Source organism: Talpa occidentalis, unplaced genomic scaffold (genome assembly GCF_014898055.3).
Source record: "Talpa occidentalis isolate TD23 unplaced genomic scaffold, MPIMG_talOcc4v2.1 talOcc4.17, whole genome shotgun sequence".
In the NCBI taxonomy this organism is placed as follows: domain Eukaryota; kingdom Metazoa; phylum Chordata; class Mammalia; order Eulipotyphla; family Talpidae; genus Talpa; species Talpa occidentalis.
In genome coordinates, this window is record NW_023601754.1 from 50,921,735 (window position 1) to 50,947,055 (window position 25,321).

At 53.1% G+C, this 25,321-nt stretch overlaps 3 protein-coding genes across 9 annotated transcripts in view; 2 read left to right on the forward strand and 1 right to left on the reverse strand.

Annotated features, from left to right (window-relative positions):
• LOC119249795 (zinc finger protein 271-like) lies at nucleotides 1-24,274 on the forward strand. Of its 4 annotated transcripts, none has more exons than XM_037517280.2 (3): nucleotides 1-18; nucleotides 14,124-14,250; nucleotides 17,203-24,274. In XM_037517280.2, the coding sequence occupies exons 2-3, from the start codon at nucleotides 14,217-14,219 to the stop codon at nucleotides 20,082-20,084; spliced, it is 2,916 nt and encodes a 971-aa protein (XP_037373177.1). In that variant the 5' UTR covers nucleotides 1-18; nucleotides 14,124-14,216; the 3' UTR covers nucleotides 20,085-24,274. The 4 variants fall into 4 exon arrangements, with proteins under 4 accessions (XP_037373177.1, XP_037373174.1, XP_037373176.1 ...); XM_037517277.2 differs by lacking the exon at nucleotides 1-18 and adding an exon at nucleotides 860-892; XM_037517279.2 differs by lacking the exon at nucleotides 1-18 and adding an exon at nucleotides 12,890-12,919.
• On the forward strand, nucleotides 667-14,154 carry LOC129146106 (zinc finger protein 260-like). 3 transcript variants are annotated; one of them, XR_008552594.1, is made up of 3 exons: nucleotides 667-892; nucleotides 4,775-6,562; nucleotides 14,124-14,154. XR_008552594.1 is itself a non-coding variant. In XM_054697409.1 (2 exons), exons 1-2 carry the CDS (start codon nucleotides 859-861, stop codon nucleotides 6,505-6,507), a joined length of 1,767 nt encoding a protein of 588 aa, XP_054553384.1. In that variant the 5' UTR covers nucleotides 667-858; the 3' UTR covers nucleotides 6,508-9,774. The 3 variants fall into 3 exon arrangements, 1 of the variants encoding a protein (XP_054553384.1); XR_008552593.1 differs by lacking the exon at nucleotides 14,124-14,154 and adding an exon at nucleotides 8,655-9,774 and having other exon boundaries at nucleotides 4,775-8,562; XM_054697409.1 differs by lacking the exon at nucleotides 14,124-14,154 and having other exon boundaries at nucleotides 4,775-9,774.
• The window catches only part of CUNH19orf18 (chromosome unknown C19orf18 homolog), a 14,184-nt gene continuing 3,859 nt past the window's right edge, over nucleotides 14,997-25,321 (reverse strand). Inside the window, exons 5-6 of one of the 2 annotated variants that reach the window (XM_037517298.2) lie at nucleotides 24,355-24,521; nucleotides 14,997-16,930 (exon numbers count right to left, since the gene is read on the reverse strand). In XM_037517298.2, coding sequence (XP_037373195.1) covers nucleotides 16,848-16,930; nucleotides 24,355-24,521 — 250 coding nt within the window. In that variant the 3' untranslated portion in view covers nucleotides 14,997-16,847. Of the gene's footprint in view, nucleotides 16,931-22,766; nucleotides 23,082-24,354; nucleotides 24,522-25,321 lie in introns of those variants that run through there. The other variant, XM_037517297.2, reaches the window with a different exon arrangement.

Sequence of the window (25,321 nt, forward strand, 5' to 3'; positions counted from 1 at the left end):
CCCAGGGCCCCGGCTGAGGTAGAGGCCCGCGCCGCGGCGTCCGGGCCGGGCTGTGGGGTCCCGCGCGGGGTCCCCGAGCCGGTCGCGGGGTCCGGGCGGGCGGAGCCCGAGCTCCCGGGAGCCGGGTCGGTGTGGGTCCGCGGGCGCCGGAGCGGAGCGGGCCCCGGTCGAGGGTCCCGCGAGTGGACATCGAGGGACGCGTCGCAGGTGGCGCCGGGCGCGGGGGCCCGGGAGGCCCCGAGGGCAGCGGACGGGCCGGGCGGCGCGCAGTCCGGGCCCCTGCGGTTCCTGCCGGTCGGACTCGTCGCGGTCGCGTGACGGGCTGGGGCGCTGCCCGGCGTCGGCCGTGCCCAGGCTGAGGCTGGAGCCGCCGCGGCCAGGGGGGCGCCTGAGGGGCGCCGGGGTGTGGGGCCCGGCTGTGACGAGTGCGGCCGCGGCGGCCGCGGAGGGGGGCGCTGGGGCCCCAGGAGCCTCTTCCGCCCCCACCCCGCCCCCCACCCCGGGCCCGTCGGCGGCCTGAGGTTGTGCGCGGTCGCCCGCCCGGCCCCGGGAGGGCTGCCCTCGGGACGGCGGCGCGGGGCACCGGCCCGCAGAACAGACCAGGACTTCGGCGGCGGTCCCCTGCCCGGGCTTGCTCTGGAGACCCGGACGCGGCGCTGACCGGACCCCAGGAAGGGGCAGGCCTCGTGCCGCAGGGCCCGGCACTGCCCTGAGGCTCCGCTCTGCAGGTGGAGGCGGGGCGGGTTCTCGGCGGGAGAATGTGCCCTTCGGCTCCTTGCCTGGCAGGCTGGCGTGGCCTTCGAGGACGTGGCCGTGCTCCTCTCCCGGGAGGAGTGGGGGCGCCTGGACCGGGACGTGATGCTGGAGACCTTGGCGCTCACGGCCTCGCTGGGTAAGACGCTCCCAGCCCCCGCAGACCCACCCCCGGGAGGTGCCCTGGCCTCACTCGGGCGCTGTGGGCCCTGCCGGCCCCGCGCTCAGGGCAGGTGCTGTCCTCGGGGGCCGGGCGGTGTCACTGTCCGTTCCTCTCCCCGCATCCCCAGGACTGTCCGACGGAAAAGGACTTAAGGTCAGCCGCTGGCGGTGAGTCTGACGGTGCCGCCTTGCCCGCTGCCTCGCTGGGTCTGGTGTCGCGATCCCTGGCACTTGTGTCCCGGGCGTTGTTCCACTTTGGTATCCGACACTCCCTACTGCCTGCCCCTGCCGGCTCGCCAGCCAGTGTCGTCCTGGTCTTTCCCAGGACCTGGGACTGTTGTCCCAGACAACCCCGAAGGCTCTTTTCATAGCGTTTGCGCTCGTCTTTTCTTGTATACATTTAAATTGCACAGTGCCAGGATTTGGGATCTGTGATTTGCACAATCAAATTTCTTCACATAGCCGTCAGGTGACATGTTGCCATTTTCATGCATTTGCGAACACTTGACATTTACTCTCTCGCTGGTCACCATGTCGATCCTCAGAGCTTGCTCTGCCCATCTTCCCCCCACTTCCCCTTGGCCCTTGGCATTCTCATCTTTGTTTCTGGGGGTCAAGTTTTTATTTGTTTGGGTTTTCTTGTGGGTCCATAAAATTTATTTTTCCGTTGGTGTGAACATGTTATTGAAATTTTCATATGATTTGCACTGAACCTCTTGTTTGTTCTGGGTTAAATGGACATTTTAACAGTGTTAATTCTTCCAGGCCAAGGAACACTGGACAATTTTCATTTAAGTATGTCTTCATCAGTTTTCTTCATCAATGTCTTATCATTTTTAGACTGTAGATCTCTCACCTCCTAGGTGAAGTTAGTTTCTGAGTATTTTATTCTTGTATGCTATTTTAAATGGGATTGTTTTCTTAATTTTCTTTTTATTTATTTAAAAAATTTTTTTTAAAGATTTATTTATTTATTTATACAAGCACTGGGTACAGTCAGAAGCACGGGAGGGTGAGAGAATTCACCAGAGCCAGAGCGGGGAACAGAACAGGCAGGTGGACCGAAATAAACTGCTGAGGAGAGCAGCGGGCAGCAGGAGAGAGGTCTGCACGCCATGTGGGACCCTCGTCCGGTGGCTGGGGATCGAACTGGCGCTGCAGAGGCTGCCGGCAGCTTTGCAACCCAGTGCTCAACCGCTGCACCACCGGGGAGGCCCTAAACTTTCTTTTTAGATAGTTCATTATTAGTGTATAAAACACAACTGAGTTTTATTTATTGATTTTTTTTTTTCATTATTCTGCAACTTTACCGAATTTACTAGTTCTGCCACAATAGTTTTTGGTGGAGTCTTTATAGTGTTCTAATATAAGGTTGTGTCATCTGCAAACAGAAAATTTTACTTCTGTTCCTACTGGGATTCCTTTTATTTCTTCCCTAATTGATCTGACTGGGATTTCCAGTACTATGTTAAATAAAACTGGAGCGACTGGGTCTCCATGTCTTTTCTGCATTTAGAGGGAAACACTTTTTGATTGTTGAGTGTGATGTAAGCTGTGGCCTCTCATGTATGCTGAAGTACATTTCTCCTATACCTAATTAGTTTGACGGTTATCATAAAGCAATACTGAATTGTGTCAAATGCTTTTTCTACATCTATTGTTATGATTATATATTTTTTTTCCTTCATTCTGTTAATGTTGGTGCATCACAATTACTGATTTGCACGTGTTGAACCATCCTTGTATCCCAGGGATAAATCCTCCCTGCTGGAGGTATGTGATACTTTTAATGTGCTGGATTCAATGTGTTGGATGCAGTTTGCAAGTATTTGGTTGAGGATTTTTGCATCTGTGATCATCAAGGTTATTGGCATATAATTTTTTTTCTCATGTTGTCCTTTGTCAGGGTAATGCAACCTCAGAATATGAGTTTTGAAGTGCTTCCTCTTCCATGTTTTTAGAAGCCTTCGGGACGGATTGATGTTGATTTTTCTGTAAATATTTTGCAGAATTCCCAGTGATACTTTGGTCCTGTGCTTTTCTTTGTTGCGAGATTTTTGGTTAGTGGTAAATCTTCTTACCAGTTACAGGCCTTTTCAGATTTTCTGTTTCCTCATGCATCAGCTTTGGTAGGTTGTATGTTTTGGGAATTGATCATTTTCTTCAGGGTTATCCAATTTGTTGACATTTCAATATTCAAAGTTTCATCTGATTAATTGTACTCATTCAGTATCAGTTGTGACATTTCCTCTTTCATATTTGATTTCTTTTGAGTTTTCTCTCTTAGTTTGGCTAAATCTTCGTCAGTCTTAAAAAAATCAGCTCTTGGTTTTATTGATCTCTTCTCTTATTTTTCTGTTTTTTAGTTTTTAAATTTTTTAATTAATTTTTTCAGATTTATGTTTCATTTATGCAAGAGCTGGGGTACAGGCCAGATGCGTGGGAGGGTGAAAGGATTCACCAGAGTCAGAGTGGGGAACAGAACAGACAAACTGACTGAAATCCACTGCTGAGGTGAGCAGCGGGGAGACAGGAGAGATCTGCTGCACCATGTGGGAATCTCCCTGCCCAACTGGGAATCAAACTGGAGCTGCAGAGGCTGCAGATAGCTTCACAGTACTATGCTCAACATGCTGCACCACCGGGGAGGCCCTCTAGTTGTTATTTCTTTTCTTTCTTTTGTCTTTTGTCTTTTTTGCTTTAATTTTTGTCGCTTGCATCTTTCTGCTAACTTTGACCTTAGTTTTCTCTTCTTCATACCTTAAAGTATAGAGTTAGGTTGTTTGATATCTTTCTGTTTTGTTAATGTAGGCACTATCACTCTAAAATTCCCTCTTACACCTTGTTTAGCTGCATCCCATCAGTTGGTTTTTTTTTTTTTAAGATTTTTTAATTTTATTTGTACAAGAGCCAGGGTACAGTCCAGATGCGCGGGAGGGTGAGAGAGCATTCACCAGAGAAGACAGAGCGGGGAACAAAACAGGCAGACTGACGAAACACACTGCTGAGGGGAGCAGCAGGCGAGGCAGGAGAGGCCTGCTTGCCATGTGGGTTGCTCCGAGACTGGCGGGAATCGAACCGGCACTGCAGAGGCCACGGACAGCGTCACAGCGCTGCGCTCAACCTTCACAGCCTGCGCCCAGGGAGGCCCTGCCTCCCATAAGTTATAGTGTATTACATTTCCATTTTCATTTGTCTGAATATGTTTTTTTTAGTTCTTTGAGCCACTGATTGTTGAGTAATTTTTTGTGCAAATTCCACACATTTATGGATTTTCCAGCTTTGCTCCTGTCAATGACTTCAAATTTCATCCTATTGTTAGAAAAGAAAATTGACATCATTTCAGTCTTAAATTTGTTAAGCTTTGTTCAGTGACCTAACATGTGAGCCATCCTAGAGAATGTTTTATGTGCACTTGAATGGAATGTTTATTCTACTGCAGTTCAATAGCATATTCTGTGTCTGTTGAGACCATTTTGTCCTAAATGTAGTTTTCAGAGCTGACATTCTCATTGATTTTCACTCTGTACGATCTATCCGTTGCTGAATGTGAGATATTGAAATCCCCTAGTGTTATTGCATTGCTGTCTATCTCTGCCCTCAATCTGTTAATGTTTGGGTGCTATCTTGAGGAGCATGATATTGGGTGCATGTTTGCATGAAATTGTTATATCCTCTTGATGAATTGACTCTCTTACCTTTATGTAATGACTTTATGACAGTTTTTGACTTTGTCTTTTTCGTCTGATATAGGAACAATGACCCTTGCTCTTTTAGATTTTCGTTTGCATCTTTGTGGTTGGTTTGTTCCCTTCCAGTAAAGTCAGTGTGCACCTCACCAGCCTTTCTTTGTATTCAGGTTCCTGGAATGGAGCAGAGGTTGTGGCAGCATCCTCTGAACACAGTGTTCCTTTAGACCTGTCACAGGTCAGCACTCCCAAGTTACCTTCCTGTGGCCAGAAGACCCACCCCTGTCTGATGTGTGGTCTGATCTTGAAACATATTTTCCATTTGACTGAACACCAGGGAACACATCACAACCAGAAAGTGTTAAGGTGTGGGATACGCATGAAACAATTTTATTTCAGTGCAAACTTTGAACAGCACCAGCAGCAGCACATGAAAGAAAAACCCTTCACAGGGAGCGTGGACACAGCTTCAGTCGTGATGAGCTACAATTGTGATGTGTTAGGGAGGAGCAGTACCTTCAGGGTGGTTGAGAAGGACATTCAAGCCACCGCGGGACATCTCCAGCAACAGGACACTGACACCAGGGAGAAGCCAAACAAAATCACAGTATGTGGGGCCGATTCTCCAAGCTTAAAAAGTCACCCCAACTGGGAACAACCCACGCAAGTCTTTAATCCCAAACACACATTTAATGAGGACCAGAGTGTACACACTAGAAGACAATGTTTTGTCTGCTCTGAATGTGGGAAAAGATTCAAGTACAGATCCTCATTTGATAATCATCAGAGAGTCCACACTGATGACATTCTTCATGAGTGTGGTGACTGTGGAAAATCCTTTAGGGGAAGTTCAAACCTCAGTCGACACCGAAGAATTCATACTGGGGCAAGGCAGTGTAAGTGCAGCAAATGTGGAAAATCCTTTAGCCACAAATTTGTCTTCATTTGTCCTGAGAGCAGTCGCACTGGGGAGAATTCCTACACGTGCCGTCAGTGTTCCCAGTCTGTTGACCATCACTCCCTTTTTAAAAAGCACAGAATTCACAATGGAGAAATGAGTTATGAGTGCAATGAATGTGGGAAATCCTTTAGGAGAAAATCTGACTTCATTCGACACTGGAGGGTTCACACAGGAGAGAGGCCTTATGAATGTAGTGAGTGTGGGAAATGTTTTTCTTCTACCTCCACCCTCCGGTATCATCAGAGAATCCACACTGGAGAAAAGCCTTATAAATGTAATGACTGTGGGAAGACTTTCATCTCTAACTCTGGCCTCCGTTACCATCAGAGAGTTCACGCAGGAGAAAGGCCTTACGAGTGTAGTTACTGTGAAAAAACTTTTACCCAAATAAACCACCTCATTATACACAGAAGAGTTCACACAGGAGAAAGGCCTTATGAGTGCAGTGAGTGTAGGAAAACCTTTAGCCACAAATCTTATCTCTCTGAACACCAGCGAGTTCACACGGGAGAAAGGCCTTATGAATGTAGTGAGTGCGGGAAGGCTTTTACCTCTGGCTCTGCCCTCTGTTATCATCAGAGAGTTCACACGGGAGAAAAACCTTACGTGTGCAGTGATTGTGGGAAATCTTTTACCAATGGACCGATACTCATTCAACACCATGGACTTCACACGGGAGAAAGACCTTATGAGTGCAGTGCGTGTGGGAGGTCCTTTACCCAAAGGATTCACCTCGTTATTCACCAGAGGGTTCACACAGGAGAAAGACCTTACGAGTGCAGTGAGTGTGGGAAATCGTTTACCTCTCGTTCCACCCTCCATTATCACCAGAGAGTTCACACAGGGGAACGGCCTTACGACTGCAGTGAGTGTGGGAAGTCTTTTAGCAGGAAGTCCAACCTCTCCCGGCACCAGAGAGTTCACACCGGGGAAAGGGCGTAGGCGTGTGGGAAATGGGCGGCGTCCCTGTCCAGTGTAATATCGCCAGAGGAAACCGGTAGGTGCCGCTTGTCTGAGCCAAATCTCAATGTGCAGGTGATGTGTCGCTCTCTCTTACCTGCCTGGAGCTCGTTGTAGCTTTGTGTCACTGCCTTTTTCTGTGACTGCGGCTGTTTTATCTCTGCCACCTGGCAGACCTGTCACCCACATGTGCTCAGGCAACCCGACTCGTGTTACCTCATTTGTAGAGAAAATGAGGAGAACCCGGCTCCCTAAGAGGTCTGCACTGCCTTCTCTCTGCCTTGAGCGTGCGTCTACCTAGCTTGGTTCCAGAAAGCATCGTGTGGGTGAGCTGATGTTTTGCAGAGGAGAACAGCCCTTTGAAGGATGTGGTCTCCTGAGTGTCTGTGATGAATTTTTCAGCTTCCGAGTCACCGACTCAGAACTCCCATTCCAGTCTCACTTGGGCTGTACAGTGGCGGGGCCCTGTTTCAGTCCCTTTTATCTCTGGTGTCCGTTTATTGTGTTGGGTGATTTATTAACATTGGGGCTCAACAAGCCTGAAGGGGGGGCATCGTTGAGTGTCTCAGACATTCTGTACCTCATGGGACACAGAAATTGCCAAATTTGCGTTAATACTCGTGATCCCCTAGGAAAGACCTCGGGGCTTTCCAGGTGGCACATGAAGCCTGGATGCTGTGCGTTTTCGGGAGACTGAGCGCTGGCCCTGGAAGGGGGCAGTGTGACATCCCAAAGTGCATCTGCCAGCAGCGTGGATCCGATCCTCCTTCACAGGGTATGTCACGGCGACGTCAGCACTAATGGGGGATTTTCCCCAGGGCCCGCACTGACCGTGTGTCCTGATGCCCTTGCTTCCATGGGTGATGGTCAGTGGTTATAACCTTAGGGTCAGGGTCAGCAGAACTATTGCACAAACACTGCCTTACTAGAGATCTCGGGAGACTGGCCCACTGGCAGATCAGGCCTTTGCTAGAAGTTCGCTCAGCGATGTTCTCGGCGGCAGACGGAGGACCAGTTTGTGTAGAAATCTGAGCACCTCCAGGATGTTTGTCATGTGTAACTAAGTCACTGTTACTTGTTTTTGTCAGCCAAACTGTAATTAATATATGAATATATTTATACCTCATGTTACAAGAATTGGACTATAGGTTATTAAATCTTGGAGCATTTTTTAAAAGCTCTAAGGTATAACTTGCACGTGAGCCACTGTACACATTTAAGAGCTGCATTTGATAATTTTTGATGTATATGAAGCTGAAATCATCTGTCATACCAACCATATCCGTCACAGTAGATTTACATCTCATCCTTGTCCAACCTCTTCCTTCCCTTCTCAGCCTCTAGGGGATAATAACTTTGCATTTTCTAGATTTTATATGCTGGGTGTCAAAGTATTTTTTCTGCTTGCTTTTATGTTGCATAAATATCTGGAGGTTCGTTAGTGGCCTATGAGAAGCTCATCTTTGTTGTTGTTATATTTTGGCCGACAAATATTTTTATCTTTGAATACGCTGCTGTCCCACTGCTACCCAGGCGGTTGTTCATGGACACGGAGGGTGCTTCTGGTTTTTGGCTCTTTTTTTAATTAATTAATTAATTAGTACATACATACATACATACATACAAGCACTGGGTACAGTCAGAAGCGCGGGAGGGTGAGAGGATTCACCAGAGCCAGAGCGGGGAGCAGAGCAGGCAGAAGGACCGAAGGACACTGCTGAGGGGAGCAGCGGGCGGCAGGAGAGGTCTGCGTGTCATGTGGGATCCTCGCTGGCAGCCGGGAATCGAACCTGCGCTATAGAGGCTGCGGGCAGCTTCGCAGCCCAGAGTTCAACTGCTGCGCCACCAGAGGAGGCCCTTGTATATAATTCTTAATGTGAAGATAAGCTTCGGGTATCTTTTCGGAATGATTCAGACTGCGGTCCGAGTCCCGGGCGAGTGAATGCATAACAAGCTCGCGAGCGGCAGTCTCATCGTGATTGTGCCTGTTTTCGCTCTATCCGACCATGTAGGATCCTTCCTTCCCCCCACGCCCAGGTGAGTACTGGGCTGGCTGACCTTTGTGAAAGGTGACCTTTTTATTCAGTCTGTCGCGCCAGCTGACTGTTGTTTTTACTGCATTTCCCTAGGAATTCATCGTGAACATTTTTTAGATGGGCCGCCGCTTTCTGTCTGGGGTGAAATGCCCCCGTCTGCTGCGTCTGGTGGCTGTCCTGTTGTCCTGGCTTTAGCGAGAGGACAGTGAAACAGTGATGTATGCTGGAGCTGCCTTTGGTGACTCTGCTTACGGACTAATGGTGTGCAGTACGGGGAGAATACGTTCCGCTTGTCTGTGGTTTATGCCGTACCGTGGTGTATGTGTCCACGCGGTGGACACGGACGCTCAGGCTGAATCTGGGGGGGGCGCTCTCTGCGCCCAACGCCGTAAATGCTTTGGCTTTTTGCCTGTTTTCCTGCTCTGACACCGTGAGGGCTGGAGGACTCTTGGGGGCCTCAGGATGGTTGGGGGGCTTTTTTGAGTCTCACAGCTCAGCCACGAGTGACATGGGAGGGCAGTGATGGATGGCCCTCGCCCTGGGTCAGACGGCCTGGTTTGAGCCCCTGCGCCTGACTATCCCTGGGACTTACCAGCAGACGACCTGCCTGCGCCGGGCCTGGCTTTCCTTCTTAGTGGTGGCAGAAGGTGTGGCTCTGTCCCTGTGTTGTTGGAGGTCAAGAGCTGAGCTGTCCCTTGGCTCTGCCAGCTGCACCCACTGGCTTCCTGTGCCTGCTCAGCCCCAGCCAGGCCTCCTTGATCCCCCCAGTGTCCCTGAAACTGTCTGGCACCGGATGTTTTCAGGCAAGAAATACTGGGCCTCAGAACCTGCTGACCCCTCACAGTGACAGCTGGTTGAGGTCTCAGTGTGGGGTCCCGCACCGGGGAATCGGGGCCGTTGCCAAGACTTAAAGCCAGGCAGTGGTGGCATCAACCCGGCTCCTGTGGGCGTCAGTACAAAGAACAGATCGCCCCCAGTACTTAGTGCTGCTGGGACGCAGGCCTGCTCGGTGAGCATTTTCTCTGTCATAGCACCCTGGGGACTGGAAACCATTAGAATGTCTCAGGGAAAATCCCAAGTCAGAAAATCCAGCTTCCTTAAGTTCACTCAGTGGTTAAGTGTCAGACGCCAAAAACTAGATTCAAACCCTGCTCTGCGCTGGGTTGCGAAGCTGCCCGCAGCCTCTGCGGCGCCAGTTCGATCCCCGGCTGCTCCCCGGCCACCGGAGGAGGGTCCCACATGGCGCGCAGACCTCTCCTGCCGCCCGCTGCTCCCCTCAGCAGTGTCCTTCGGTCCTTCTGCCTGCTCTGCTCCCCGCTCTGGCTCTGGTGGATTCTCTCACCCTCCCGCGCTTCTGACTGTGCCCAGTGCTTGTATAAACAAAACAAACAAACAAACAAAATAAATAAATAAATAAAAACATGCCTCCATTAAAAAAAAAAACAAGGGGCCTCCCCGGTGGCGCAGCGGTTGAGCGCTGGGTTGCGAAGCTGCCCGCGGCCTCTGCGGCGCCGGTTCGATCCCCGGCTGCTCCCCGGCCACCGGAGGAGGGTCCCACATGGCGCGCAGACCTCTCCTGCCGCCCGCTGCTCCCCTCAGCGGTGTCCTTCGGTCCTTCTGCCTGCTCTGCTCCCCGCTCTGGCTCTGGTGAATTCTCTCGCCCTCCCGCACTTCTGACTGTACCCAGTGCATGTATAAACAAACAAAAAAAAAAAACAAAACATACAAATAAATAAATAAATAAACATGCCTCTATAAAAAAAAAAAAAAAAAAAAACCCTGCTCTGGCTGCAGAGCTGGGGACGTTTCTCCCTCAGGCCCTCTCCCGGGGTGGGCACAGTTAGGACCGGGTGGCTCCAACGCTGTGCTGTTGTCCTTAGTCCCAGCGCCCCCCAGAGCCTCCCTTAGCCATTTACCGAGGCCCCTGCCTCCTCAGCCCCGCGCTGAGCTCCCCCCTGCGCGGTTCAGTGACCGGGTCTCTCTACAGCTCCATAGGCACCTGTGTGCCATGCTCTGCCCTCCCCTCCCCAACCTGCTGGTCCACACCCTGCCTCAGGTTCCTTCTTCAGGTCTTGGGGACAGTCACCCTGACAGGTGAGACAGCTGACACAGCCCCGTTAGGTGCAGCACTCGGAAGCCTGGGCCCAGCAGCCAAGTGCCGAGTGAGACTCACAGCTTCTCCCCACAAGGACTGCATGGCCAGGTTCATCCTTGGAAAATAGGGTTAGACGGTGGGTACCTCATCGTGGCTGGAACCGGGCCAGTCTGTACGGGGCACCCAGTGGCCGATCACTCCCTGGCGTGTGCAAGTCTCAGGGAGTGATCACGGCTAGTGCTGACCTCGCTGTCACCATCATTCTCGCCAGTTTCGTTTAGCAACATGCCCGGATGTCACAGCTTCATGGTTCAACGGCACAGATGCCAGAGACTGACCAGCCTGCGCCCGAACTCGATACTTTTTAAAGTTGATGGAACCTTTAAAAGTAGAAAGCTTCTCACGGGATAACTCTTGTTCTTAAATTGTTACTGTGTTATGAATCCCCATGATAGCTTGTTAATTCCACATCATCTATAAATCATGTGTCTGCAAAGTATAAATTCTCTTTAGTTATGATAACTTCAATAGTGTTTCACACTACCAAAAATATCAGTGATACAATAGATTTTGGTCTTCCCATGTTTTCCAAAATTTGTTATTCATAATTATTTTTCCATCATAAGTAGTATATTCCCATTTCATATATATATTATGCAACTTAGTTCTTTGTTTCAGAGGTAGGTTTGTCATACAAGTTACACTACTTGTAACTAAATCACTTGCAATAATCTGCATTTTCTACAGCAGTTGCAAGTTCTTTGATGTTCTTAATTTGTTCTCCGTTATCTTCATAAAACATGTAAGTAGAATCAGTCGCCAGTCAGGTGACGAGTGAGTGATGCTTTGCCCACGTGCTCCATAGGCCAGGTTGTCTGAGTGCCTGGTCAGGCCCGCTGAAGTCCTGCTGTGTTCAGTGATTTTTTTCTAACACTTTAAAATAACAGGTGTTTTTTTTGGGGGGGAGGGCAGGGGGGCCTCCCTAGTGGCGCAAGGGGTTAAGCACAGCACTGTGAAGCTACCTGCAGGCTCTGCAGCACAAGTTCAATCTTCCAGCCAGGGAGCAACCCACATGGCGCAGCAGACCTCTCCTGTCTCGCCCGTTACTCCCCTCAGCAGTGGATTTCAGTCAGTCTTCCTGTTCTGATCCCGCTCTGTCTCTCTGCTGAATCCTCTCTCACCCACACACCCCACACCTCTGGCCTGTACCCCACATCTTCTATACATAAATACTTTTTTTTTAAAGATTTATTTATGCATACAAGAGCTGGGGTACAAGCCAGAGATGGGGGATGTGTGTGTATGAGAGGATTCACCAGAGACAGAATGGGGAGCAGAACAGGCAGACTGACTGAAATCCACTGCTGAGGGGAGCAGCGGGCGAGACAGGAGAGGAAGCTGCACCCTGTGGGTTGCTTCCTGGCTGGCTGGGGATTGAACTCGTGCTGCAGAGGCTGCAGATTGCTTTATAGTGCTGTGCTTAACCCCTTGCGCCACCAGGGAGGACCAAGAAATACATCTTTAAAAAAAATAAAAATAAAGTGACAGGTTTTTTAGGAAAAGGAGAAAGTCAAAGAGGAACCCGCAGGGTCACGAGGGCCGGAGAGCTGCCTGTGTTTAGTGGTTTTAAAACAGCGGGCGGGCCAAACTGTTACTAGGCGTTTTCGTTGAAGGCCCTTTGCTCCCACTGTACTTTGGTCCTTGGTGCCGGCTGTTGTTGAGGCTACTTGGGTGACGATTGCAGGCCAGACCCGTTAATTGACTCGCTGTTGGGACTTGGCTGTTTTCCACTTAAATTTATGGGACCTCAGCACTTGCTGCCCCCGAGACACACAGAAAAATTTTGTTTGTCTCCCGAAGCTCGGTGTGAACACCAGGGAGCGCAGATCCCTGAGGCCTCCTGCACTGCAGTTACTGGCCAAGTGTCACCCGGGCTGGGGGCCCTTTTCGGCCCCGGGACTACATTGCCCAGAAGGCGCTGCGCGGGCGACGGGCCGCTCGGCCAACCAGGGCTCAGCGAGGCGCTTCCGCTCCGGCCCGCGCGGGCCGGGACTTCCGGCGTCCTTCCGCTACCCGGCGCGATGGCGGCTTCCGGGTTCGCCCGGCTTCGCTGCGGTTCGGGACGGCGGGGGCGGCGGCGAGAAGGCGCGAGATAACGGGGCCCGCGGAGGCGGCCGACGGGTCGGGACGGCGCCGCGCCAAGCCCGGGCCCCGCGCCCCGCACGGCCCGATGGCGGCGGCCGCGCCGAGGGCCCCGGCTGAGGTACGGGTCCGGCCCGCTCGGGGGTCCGCACGGGCGGGGGCGTCCCGAGCCCGGAACGTTGAGGAAACGCGTCCGTCGTGGCGGCGGCCGGGGGCTGAGCGGGGCCCGGAGCCGCGGCGGAGGGGAGGGTGCGGCGCCGCCGTCGGGGCGGGCGCGGGTCGGGGAGCCCCTGTCCGGGTCTCGCGCCGGCGCGGGCCACCCCAGCAGACGGCGCCGCTGCAGGCGGGGCGGGAGGGCGTCCCCCGGGGTCCGCGCGCCCCCGCGGCGTCTGCGGCTCCGGGGCTTGCCCCTCCTCGCCGGGCCGCGCACGACCCGGTGGCCAGGCCCAGGCCCGAGTCCTCGCTGCGGGCCGCGGCGCTGGCCGGGCGGGCGGGGGGGCGTGGGGAGCCTGCCCGACGGGAGCCTGCCGCAGGTCTCGCCCTGGGCTCGGAGCGGAGGGCAGGGCGGGGACCAGGCCCAAGAGTCTGGCCTCTCCATGGAGGTAAAGGCGCGTTGGACACCGGGGAGGGCTTGGTCCTGCCTGGCTCGAACAGACCGCGACGGGGAGCTGAGTGGAGACCAGACTGTACACTGGGGGGCTGGGGGGAGCCCGGAGCTGGCAACTCCCTATGAGCCCAGTGATTTTAGATGGGATGGACCCGAGTTGTGGCCATAGGGGTGTTGCCGGTGAGGGGGGTGGGAGCAGTTGGGGTGGCCCCAGGGTTCTTGGCCCTAGTTGCTGAGGGGATGGACGTTCTGTCAGGTACAGTTTGAAAGTTGCCCGTAAGTTCATTGTCTTTGGGGATCGTCATTGGCGCAGCAGGGTTCAAAGCTGAGGTGTTGGAACGGAGGGAAGCCAGCGAGTTGTCAGCTTAACCCAAGGCCTGGGAGTCGGGGTGGGGAGGGGCGGGTTGTCTGGAGTCAGGGCGGGGCCGTGGATGACCTTTAGCGGGGAGAGGGCTGGCAGCAGTCCCGCTGTTTGGGGATGAGAAAGGCCGGGGTGCGTGGCAGGAGTGTTTCCCTTCCCGCACAGCACACCACACACACCCCCGTTTTGCTCTGGGCTGGACACAGTGCTGAGGGGCACCCTGTGGAGAGAGCAGGTCTGTGCAGCCCAGAGCTGTCTGCGCTCCCTGAGGTGGGGTGCCCGGGAAGAGGATGGGGGTGCAGCAGATGTGTGCTGGGTCGTGGCTACTCATGGTTCCATCTGTCCTCGGCGTGGCAGGCTGGCGTCACCTTCGAGGACGTGTTCCTGGACTTCTCCCGGGAGGAGTGGGGGCTCCTGGATGCGGCTCAGCGGCGCCTGTATCAGGACGTGATGCTGGAGACCTTGGCACTTGTGTCCTCACTGGGTAAGTCCCTTTCTCCACTTAGTGACCTGGGCGTGGCTCTCTTTGTCCCTTTCTTCCCTCCAGAACGTTCTGTCCTCCTCGCAGTGGACCATGGCACTGTGGTCGTCATCCTTGGCAGGGCCGGGTAGTTTGCGTTAGCCCTCTCTCTCCCCGTAGCCCCGACACCTGCTACGCTGCTCCCTCACAGGGTCGGATTTGAGGTCGGTGGCCTTGATGGAAGACTGGCAGGTGGCACCTCGCTCGGCCTTGCTCTGGCTGGGCGAGTGTCCAGCTCGTGGCACGTGCTTAGGGTGTGTCTGTGCCGGGAACTGTGAGCATCGTCCCGGTCACTACTTACCTGGCCTGCGCAATCCCTCCTCTATCTTCCTTTGTGGCGTTTCTCTCTCTCCCTCCCACCCGGTGGCCTTGGTGGAGCTCTGTCACTGTGCTGGCGTTAGAGTGTACAACGTGTGTGCACCGCCTGCAGCTTGAAACTCTTGCCACAACTTGCCACATCGTCACCTCTTGCAATTATCTTTTTTTAATTTGTTAAGAATATTTAAGATTCACTCTTTACTGATACCAGGTTTATAATACACCATCTCAAATTAAGTGTGTTACCATACTGTTCGCTAGATCCTTAGAACTTACTCATCTCATAACTGAAGCTGTGTGTCCTTCGGCCATGTGCCCGCCCCCCCGCCATTCTGCTGTTTTATGTGTTCCTTCGCCCCCCACCCCCGCTCTGCATATCAGAGAAACTTGGCAGCATATGTCTTCTCGGTCTTTATTTCACTTTGAATAATGCCCTGTAGATTCATCCATGTACTCCCAAGTGGCGGGTACGCCCTCTCTTGTCAGGCTCATAGCGTTTCATTCTGCATGTTGCGGCCGTCAGTGCACACGCCGCATTTCCTCTGTCCGTCTGTGGACGGACACTTAGAGTGTTTCCTTACCTTGCCTCTTGTGGAGAACGCTCGTGACTGGGGGGCTGCAGATATCTGCTCCACACTCAGATTTAATTTTTTGACTATCAAAAGATGGGTTGCCGGATCCCATGGTCATTGTATTTTGAATTTTTTGAGGAATAGTTTTTCATAATGGCTCGATTTACATTTCTACCAACCTTGTACCACGGTTTCTTTTTTTTCTCATGTGCTCACCAACACTTAAAGTCTCTTTTTTATAAAACTGCTTCATAGCTGAGAGTATGGCTCCCTCATTATCCTTTATGCCTCCATTTTCCTGGGATGAGGAAAGCATTTTTAGTTGGCTTGTTCTGTTTTAGTATGTCACGAGCTCCCTTTTTATTTGGACTATTACCCCCTATCGACGACACGGTTCCCGAAGCCTTCGTCCCGCACTGAAGCCGGCCTTTGCATTGTGTTGCTCTGCTGTGCAGAAGCTTTTGTTTTGGGGCAGTCTTGCTGGTTTGCTTTCGCTTTGGTGTTATATCCAAAAATGCGCTCCCACAATCATTTTGATGGGGCTTTTTATTCAAGAAATTTCATTTTTTAAGTCTCACACCTGTGTCATTCATCCATGGCAAGGTCACTCGTGTGGGTGGCGGTAGAGTGGCTCCACAGTCATTCTTGCACCTGGGGTTATTTTGCCATTGCCATGCGCTGAGGAGACTGTCCTTCCGCCACTTTGTTTCCAGTCCTTTGCCACGCGCAGTTGTCTGCGATTGTGTCTCTGGTCTCTGCTTTGTTCCGTAGGTTCCATGTGTGTTTTTGTGTCAGTCCCATATTGTTCTGATTCTTGCGGCCTAGTGGAAGTGTGACATCAGAAGGTGTGATGCCGCCAGCTTTGCTCTTACTCAAGATGGCTTGGGCTGTTGCAGGACGGCTGTGGTGCCATGCAATTGCAGAGTTTTCTCTTTTGTCCCTCCTGCTTTAATAAGTCTACTGTTGTGTTTTTCTTTTTGTACGTTATATTCTTAACCCCCTGAATTCACCCTTCCTTTTTATGATACCTGTCTTGAATCTATTCGTTTTGTTTCTGAGTTATTTTCCTGACTCGTGCGTGTTCTCTCTCTGTTCTGTCGTAGATTACCGAACTTCCTCAAAGCAGTTCTTTTGAATTGCTTTTCCCACAGCTCCCGGGTCTTCCTTTCTTTGTGGTTGGGTCCTGGAAGATCACTGTGTTCCTTTGTTGGTGGTGTTGCTTGTTTTTTCCTTTTTTCACACTGCTTTTAGCCTCTGTTGGTGTCTGTGTACTTGGTGGGGCAGTCACCTCTTCCAGTCTTTATGGGCCGGCTTTGTTGATGGAAAAGCTTCTCTTCCCCGTGGGGCCTGGTGTTGGTTGGGGATGTGGCTTCATCTCCACCGTAGGTCCAGCGGTATCCTCGTGTGGCTCGTCGCCTGAGGTCCGATCAGGGAACATTGTGGAGGCTCTCACGGCTGTGGCTGCGGGTACCTGCCGCTCTAGTGAGGGTGGGTGTCATTACTGGCAGAGGCTGAGGACGACATTCTGGTCCCTTTTTCTTCCATGGAAGAGGTTGTGACCTGGGGGTTCCTGTGTGGACCGGCTGGTGTTTGGTGTGTGGGTCCCGATGGAGCAGCCACAGAAATGAGGCCGGGGTGTGGATACTGGTGGCGTGAGAGCGTCTTAAGCTTCTAGGCACCGGACCGTCCGTGGTGGTGATGCTCTGGGTGTTTGTGGTACCGGTGTGCTCCGCAGCCGTGGAGCAGAAAAGAACCTGGAGGAAATAATTAGCCGGGAAGGAGGTTTAGATCCTGCGTTCCTCACTGCGTCATCGTTCCCTCCTCCTCCTGCTAAGGGCCCACCGCTCTGTGACCTTGGGGACCCAGTCATGCACCGCATTATTATTTCCTCAGCCAGAGCCAATCTCCCTGGTCTGGAAAAGCATCTCAGAAGCATTTGCTAGACGTGGCGGATGCACATTTGTGATGGTGTTTCCTGCTCCCTGTAAAGGCACCGTGGGCTTCACGAGGGTTTCTTTGTGCTCAGGTTGCTGCTGTGGCGCAGAGGCTGAGGAGCCACCCTTGGAGCAGAGCGTTTCTGCGGGCGAGTCCCGGCCCCGCACTCCCCAGGCAGCTCCTCCTTCCCAGAAGACCCACCCCTGTGAGATGTGTGGTCCGGTGTGGAGAGGCATTTCCCATTTGACTGCGGAGGGGGGAACACAACTGAGCTTGAAGCTGTTGAGGTGTGGCGCTTGTGCGGAACACTTTCCTTTCAGGGCCACCCTCCAAAAGCACCAGAGACGGCACATAGGAGAGAAACCCTCCAGAAGCCATGTGGACAGGCCCTTGCTCGTGAAGAGCTGTGGTAGCCACGAGTCGCAGGAGCCGGCTACCTGCAGGGAGGTTGGGAACAGCTTCTTAGCCTCCTCGGGACATGTGCAGCAACAGGCCACTCACACTGGGGGAAGGCCAAGCAAAATTTCTGAATGTGGGGTGACTGTCCAAAGAACAGATGGGCATTGCATCTGGGGGGAACACAAAAAAACCCTTGTTCCCCCCGACACACTTGCTCAGGACCGGGGTGCCCACGTGAGGCAACAGTATTTTGTGTGCCGCGAGTGTGGGGAAACATTCCGACATAAGTTCTCGTTTGTCACTCACCAGAGAGCGCACGCTGATGAAGCTGTGCTCGGGGGCTGTGACGGATCTTTTCAGCAGACCCCAACCCTTAGTCAGCACCGGAGAACCCGCTCAGGGAGGAGGCACCCCAAGTGCAGCCAATGTGGGAAGGCCTTTAACCCGAGATTTGTCTTCGTTAATCCCTGGAGAGGTCATGGCGGAGAGAATTACTTGTGCGGTGAATGTGCACGATCTGCCAGCCACAGGTCCACGCTGGTTCTCCAGTGGGCCGCTCTTGCCGGAGGCAGACGTTACGCGTGCACACGCTGTGGCAGGTCATTCGGACGAAAATGTTACTTGTTTCTACACTGGAGAATTCACGGTGGGAGAAGACCTTACGAATGCAATCGGTGTGGCAAGACTTTTGCCAATAGGTCAGTCCTTCCGCTGCACCAGAGAGTACACCGAGGAGAAAGGCCCTTTACGTGCAGCAAGTGTGGGAGATCGTTTCCCAGTAGCGCAGGGCTCCTCCTCCACCGGAGAGGCCACGCGGCCGCGAGGCCTTATGCGTGCAGCGAGTGCGGCAAGACCTTTCGCCGTCAGTCTTCCCTCACCCGACATGCGGTCGCGCACGCTGGGAAAAGGTCTTCCGAGTGCAGGGATTGTGGAGCAGCTTTAAAATCTGCCTCTCGTCTCCAGCGTCATGAAAGAATCACCGCCGGAGAAAGACCTCCCGCGCGCAGGGAATGTGAGAAACCCTTCAGCGGTCGTGCCCAGCTCAGTGGGCACCGCAGGGTCCGTGCTGCACAGAAGCGCGCGTGCGCGGACTGTGGGACGTGTCTTAGCCGCAACCCTTGCCTCTCCCACCAGAGGCTTCACTCTGGGGAAAGGACATACGAGTGCAGCGAGTGTGGGAAATCCTTCACCTGTGGCTCCGCGCTGCTGACGCATCAGAGAAGTCACACGGGAGACAGGCCTTACGAGTGCAGCGAGTGTGGGAAATGTTTCACCCAGAGCTCATCCCTCACTGAACACTGGCGCGTTCACACGGGAGAAAGGCCTTTCGAGTGCAGCGAGTGCGGGAAATCTTTCACCCAGAGATCGACACTCAATCGCCATAGGCGAGTTCACACCGGAGAAAGGCCCTATCAGTGCAGTGAGTGTGCAAAGTCCTTTACCCGGAGAAACGAACTCATCATACACCAGAGGGCTCACACGGGGGAAAGGCCTTATGAGTGCAGGGAGTGCGGGAAATCTTTCGCCTCTAGCTCCAAACTGCGTTATCACCAGAGAGTTCACACTGGAGAGAGGCCTTACGACTGCGGTGAATGCGGGAAGTCCTTTAAACGAGGCGGCCACCTTCTGATACACCAGCGAGTTCACACGGGGGAGAGACCGTACGAGTGCAGCGAGTGCGGGAAATCTTTCGCCTCCAGCTCCAAACTTCGTGATCACCAGAGAGTTCACACTGGAGAAAAGCCTTACGACTGTGGCGACTGTGGGAAATCTTTTAGGGACAAATCCCAGTTCAATAAACACCGGACCCGTCACACTAGAGATCGGCCTTATGATTGTACCGAATGTGGAAAACTATTTATCCATAAATACTCCCTTTCGCAACACCAGAAACTTCACACAGGAGAAATGTCTCACGAGTGTAGTGACTGCGGGAAATCTTTTACACGTAGCTCGGGCCTCCTGTATCATCGGAGAATTCACACGGGAGAAAGACCTTTCGGCTGCGGTGAATGTGGCAAATTCTTTAGGGACAGTTCTTCATTTTATAAACACCAAAGAGTTCACACAGGGGAAAGGCCTTACGGTTGCCCCCAGTGTGGGAAATCGTTCAGCGATAAGTCTTCCCTTTCTAAACACCAGAGACTTCACACTGGAGACAGGGCTTACAAGTGCAGTGAGTGTGGGAAATCTTTCACCTGTAGCTCTGGGCTCCATGCGCACCAGCGAGTTCACACAGGAGAAAGGCCTTTTGAGTGTGGTGAATGTGGGAAAACTTACACCCAGAGATCAACGTTCATTCGACACAAGAGAATTCACACCGGAGAAAGGCCTTACAAGTGTGGTGACTGTGGGAAGGCTTTTATCTGTAGCTCTGGGCTCCATTCTCATCAGAGAGTTCACACAGGAGAGAGGCCTTTTCAGTGCGGTGAGTGTGGGAAATCTTACACCCATAGATCAGCCCTCATTCGACACTGGCGAGTTCACACTGGAGAAAGGCCCTACAAGTGTAGTGAGTGTGGGAAAACTTTTAGCCAGACTTCCGCACTTCGTGTGCATGAGAAGTCCCACTAGAGAAGGTTCTTGGGGGCCGTCTTTCAGCCGTCACTCAGCACCCCGTCTGCATCAGAGGACTCAGATCTGGTCACGCGTGCAGGGAACGTGGGGAGTCTTATCGCTGAAGTTCTACGCTCCTGCAATGTCAGGGGCCTAGTAGCTCCCTCGCCAGCCGAGGATTCATGCCATCACCCTGGGAGGCGCCGTGGGGGCCCTGTACCTGATCTCCACGAAAGGGACGGATCTAGGTCCCCTGCTCCACCTGTCAGGGGTGGAGCTGAGCAGTGAGGAGCAGCTGGAAAAGGTGGGAGAAAGCACTTAGGCGGCAGGACGACCTGGAGGAGGCCCGTGGAGCAGAGACGTGAAGAAGCTACGCTGGCGTCCTGGCCTTGAACCTGCACCAGGGACTTGGGGAGCATGGGAGGACACCCTTGGAGGAGACAGCTGTGCGTGAGAGACCGTGGGAGGTAACAGTGGCGGCCTTTATCCGGGGTGTTTGCTCCTTTGCTTGCAGACTCACCTATCCCCTTCTGTCCCTTCCCTGCGGGTCGCACCAGAAGGTGCCTTAGACGGGCGGCAAGAGTTCAGGCCTCAGTGGCCTTGCGCTGGGCCAGCCCTATTGGGCTGGGCATTTGCCGGGTTGCGGGGTAGGGGGGGCGCTCTGGGTGCTTCCTTGGAAACCACTGTGACTGTCCCTCCCCTTCTCTGCGTTGCACACTCACTGTTAAAGTTCTGTTCATTAAAGAGCTTCTGCACCGAGAGCGTTTGTCTTCATGTGGCAGATGCTGAACCCATTTAGAGCAGGTGGGCTTGGGGGCCCTGGGGCCCCCTCATTCTGCCCCCTGACAGCACGGCTAGGGCCGGGGTCTCCTGGGACCAGACAGCACTCGGCTCCGGGCCGGGCCGGATGGGAAGGGGCTGGCAGGGCCACAGCGCTGCCCAGACCACAGGGGCCACCACCTAGGCCCGGTCAACACCTGCCCAAGCCCGGGGCCAGGAAGGGGGACGGCCCTTTACAGGCCTGGCAGGGCCCTGCACTTCCCCTGCAGCCAGGCCTCCCCTGCAGGAGCTGCTGACCCAGCAGCACTGAGGACACCTGCCAAACCTGAGAGGCTTCCAGGAGCCTGACTGGCTGAGTGAAGAAGAGCCTGTCAACGGCCCGCTCACCCCTGTGGTTCCTGTGCTTCCTGGAGGACACACACACACACACATACACCCAGTCATTCACACACACACACACACACCAGCCTCTTACAGGGGCCGCGCGCAGCTGTCAGTGCTGTGCCCCCAGCCCCGAGGGAGCCGGGTGACACGGGGTGTCAGCCTGTGAAGCCCAGAAGCCCTCCGACGCTCTCAGGGCCGGCAGATCTGAACCTGGGTGTCCTCCCAGCACGGCTCAGCCCCGATGGATGCTGTTTAGCAGTCCCGTGGCATGGCTTACATGTAGATATCTTTGTCTATTTCGCTGTTAATTTTCAAAATGAGAAAGTCAAAAGTGCACTTTCTTTTCACAGCCCTTTCTGGTTTGCCACGCAGAGCGGCCGCGGTGCCCACCTGTGACTGCGGGCTCCTCCCTGGCTCCTCCCTGCGTGCTCCTTTCCCTAATAAATCCGACCTTTTAAACCAAAAAAACAAACAAAACAAACCACAGTGGAGCCCGGGAGGGCCTGAGAATGCCGGGGACCCGAAGGGGCCCTGCTGGGGCCCTGACCTGCAGGGGCCTCGCCCTCCCTTCCCAGCTCCTTCAGGGCAGGGCAGTGTCTGGGGCTGATGCCAGTTACTGGGACCATCACCGTCTCATGTTAAAGTGGAGACAGCCCCGGGCATGGACCGTGGGTATCTACCCCGAGTGAAAGCAGTTCCGTCGCTCCAGCTAGGAAACGGCTCCCGAGAAACCACTTGATTTCTGGCGAGGAACAAGTAAAAAATCCCCATAATTTCTCTTTCACACTTAGAAAGTTGGATTTTCCTATTTTCCGGTTAAGTCATAGGGATGCCCAACTCTGGGAGCTGAGGCCTGTGACCCTAAAGGAGCCGTAGGGACAGCGCCCTCTGCTGGTCCCGGCCTGAGGTGCAGTAGCGGGCCGGCCCCCTGGCCCTACCCCTGCCCACTTCACACCAGCCGCTGGGCAAACAGTGACTCCAGAGAATCACAGAAGCCAAGACTCACCCAGAAGACAGAGCTCTAAGTAGAGTTAAGTTTCAACAGCCTCGGGCCTCCCTGGTGGCGCGAGGGGTGAAGCGTCAGCACAATGAAGCTATCACCAGCCTCCGCGGCACGAGTTCAGTCCCCAGCCAGGGAGCTGCCCACAGGGCGCAGCAGACCCCTCCTGTCTCCCCGCTGCTCCCCTCAGCGGTGGATTTCAGTGGATCTGCCTGTTCTGCTCCCCACCCTGTGGGGAATCCTCTCACTCCCTGCACTTCTGGCCTGTGCCCCAGCTCTTGTGCGCATGAATAAATAAATCTTTAAAACAGTAGTTTCAGCAGCCTCTTGTTTTGCTCAATACACATAGAACCTGGGCGCTGCAGGCCCGTGCAGTCGGGCGGGCAGGAGCGCTGCCCTTTACCCCTGTAACGCTGCAGAAATCCCTGAGGCCAGAGAGTGTGGGCAGCGCTGCACTGCTCGGAAGGGGGCCGCTCTCCCAGAGCTGACTGGCTGCTCGGGTCCAGCCCTCCCTCCAGGTTCGCCAATAAATTCGATTTTGCTTTCCGCAGCTTTTAGTCAACAGGAGGGAGAACTACTTTGTCACATGGATTTATTTTATCCCATGCCCCGTGTTCTCCAGCCTGCTCTTGTGCAGAGCTCTTCAGGATTAAGTCAAATTCATCTCCCCAGTTGCCCGTCACCCCGGCCACTGTTTCCTCCAGGCCAGGCCAGAAACGCCTGCGTCTTCCTGGCTGTGGCCACGGCCCCCTAGGGGCTGTACACGGCGTTGTCCAGCGTGTCCTTGCTGGCTGTCTTCACCTCTTTCTTTTTCTTGTTTTCTATATATTTTTTCCTTTTCGATCTGATAACTAAAATGTGGACGTAATGTTACTGAGAATCTAATAAATGACGAGAAATGGAGGAAAAAATGGGGATAGGTGGAGAAATAAAGGTGCTAACTAGTTCTCGGGGCATAATGGATGTTATTTATCCGAGAAGGATGATAAAATCTGAATTTTAAAATTACCCACTGCCTGTACTCAAGCGTTATAAAGCCCCATTAACAAAAAAAAAAATGTAGAAAATAGAAAAGTTATAAACCAACATAATGGAAAGATAACGGAAAAGTATCTTCTGTAGGGTGTGATGAGGGCCATCTCCCTCCATGAGGGTAAACTCTTCCGCCTCTTGCTGATCGTCCATGTCTGCTGCTCCGAGAGGAGACAGACTTCCACTGAATCAAACACACTACATATTTGTGCTTTAGAATTTTGGGGGTGGGTATGTGTGAATCTCAGAACTTCCATAAAATCGAGTTTATAGGCACATCTATGTCTCCTCAAGGACTTGCAGGCCGGGCCAGTTTCTGTCAGACAGGGCTTTGGACCTGGGGACCATGACCTCTGTTCTACAGGCCTGGGTCCCAATTCCAAGTTAGATTGAGGCAGTCAGGAGAGGGGGGGCATCTGCCTGTCTGTTAGGTATGCTTATGGGAAATGGGAAAACGTATGTTGATTGAACTTTGTTTTCACTCCTTGAAATTTCCCTGCAAAAGGAAGCGAGCAGTCACACGGAATTTACCACTCGGTGTGATTTCATAAGAACGTACATTTCTAGGCCCCCTGGTGGCGCAGGGGTTAAGTCTCAGTGCTGTGAAGCTATTGGCAGCCACTGTGGCCTGAGTTCAATCCCCGGTCAGGGAGCTGACCCGCAGGGCACAGCAGACCTCTCCTGTCTCCCCGCTGCTCCTCTCGGCAGTGGATTTCAGAGGATCTGCCTGTTCTGCTCCCCGCTCTGTCTCCGGGAAATCCTCTCACCCCCTCAGTAAATCCTGTCAGTACCTCTGGCCTGTACCCCAGACCTTGTGTGCATTAAAAAAAATTTTTTTTAAATGTGCATGTATGTAGGTATGGCTGAAAACATTCATCTTCGTACTCCAAAGTCCATCAACTCCCACTTAGCTTTGCCTTTGAAAAGGGAACAAGCGAGTTCAACTGTAATGCTGTACACACCTAAAGCTTATGTAAGGTTATAAACTGTTAATTTAAGTAACATTTTTAATACACAGACAGAAAACCATGATTGCCAGCTCAGCTTTCTTGTGAGTTTGGATCTAACAAGAGAAACTCGTCCGGCCCTTACCTGAATGGATGAAATTTTCCAGTTCCTTCTCGTTCTCTGGCAGCAGGTAGGTGGACTCGTCCTGGCTGCCGTCCTCCGAGTAATCCTCTTCGTCCTCCAGTAGCGGGATCCTGATGTTCTTATAAAGCAGGGCCAGTTGTTGTCTCTCCTCATCTTGTGCCAGTCGGCTGGGGGATGACAGAGATGCGTTTCGGAGTGCACTTTCCACCCTAAGTCACTGTTCGTCGTGTGACTTGCTAACTAAAAAGGAGTCACCAGTACGTGGTGGGGGTGGGGGCAAGGGAGGCACGAACAGACTCCTAAGCCAGAGTCGTCACAGATCCCAGAGTATGCGGAGGGCAGAAAACGCACGAGGGAGGATGCCCTCAGTGGATCAGCGCCAGGGCCAGGGCCGGGGCGGCTGAGGCACCCACGTGAAGTATAAAACTTGAGGGATCGACCAAAAACACCATACCCAATACAAAAAATAACTTTGTTCCTTTTAAAGATTTATTTTTATTATTTATGCACATGAGAACTGGAGTGCAGGCCAGAGGTGTGGGGGTGAGAGGACTCACCAGAGAGAGTGGGGAGCAGAACAGGCAGACTGAAATCTACTGCTGAGGGGAGCAGCGGGGAGACAGGAGAGGTCTGCTGCGCCCTGTGGGTCACTCCCTGGCTGGGGATCGAACTCAGGCTGCAGTGGCTGGTGATAGCTTGATAGTGCTGAGACTTAACCCCTTGTGCCACCAGGGTGTCCCATGGACATAACAATATCTAACGAAAATGAGAGCCATCACTTGGGCCCCTGGTCAGGTTCGCAGTGTTAGGTTCACTCGAGAACACCATGTGGGGAGATGCCAGCGCCTGACAACCGTGTCTGTCTGAGAAGCTTAAAAGTTAGTATTTACCTCACTACATGTCATACTTTCTGGCATTTCCCCTTCGACTCAGTTATATTCTCTACTGTTTTGTTGTTTTTTCATTC

What these genes read in the sequence shown, in the direction of transcription:
- LOC129146106 (XM_054697409.1), top strand. Translation starts at nt 859, where the DNA reads ATGCTGGAGACCTTGGCGCTCACGGCCTCGCTGG. An exon ending in GGCGCTCACGGCCTCGCTGG is followed by an intron (nt 893 to 4,774) that starts GTAAGACGCTCC and finishes CTTTGTATTCAG; the next exon opens with GTTCCTGGAATGGAGCAGAG.
- LOC119249795 (XM_054697405.1), top strand. An exon ending in GGCACTTGTGTCCTCACTGG is followed by an intron (nt 14,251 to 17,202) that starts GTAAGTCCCTTT and finishes CTTTGTGCTCAG; the next exon opens with GTTGCTGCTGTGGCGCAGAG.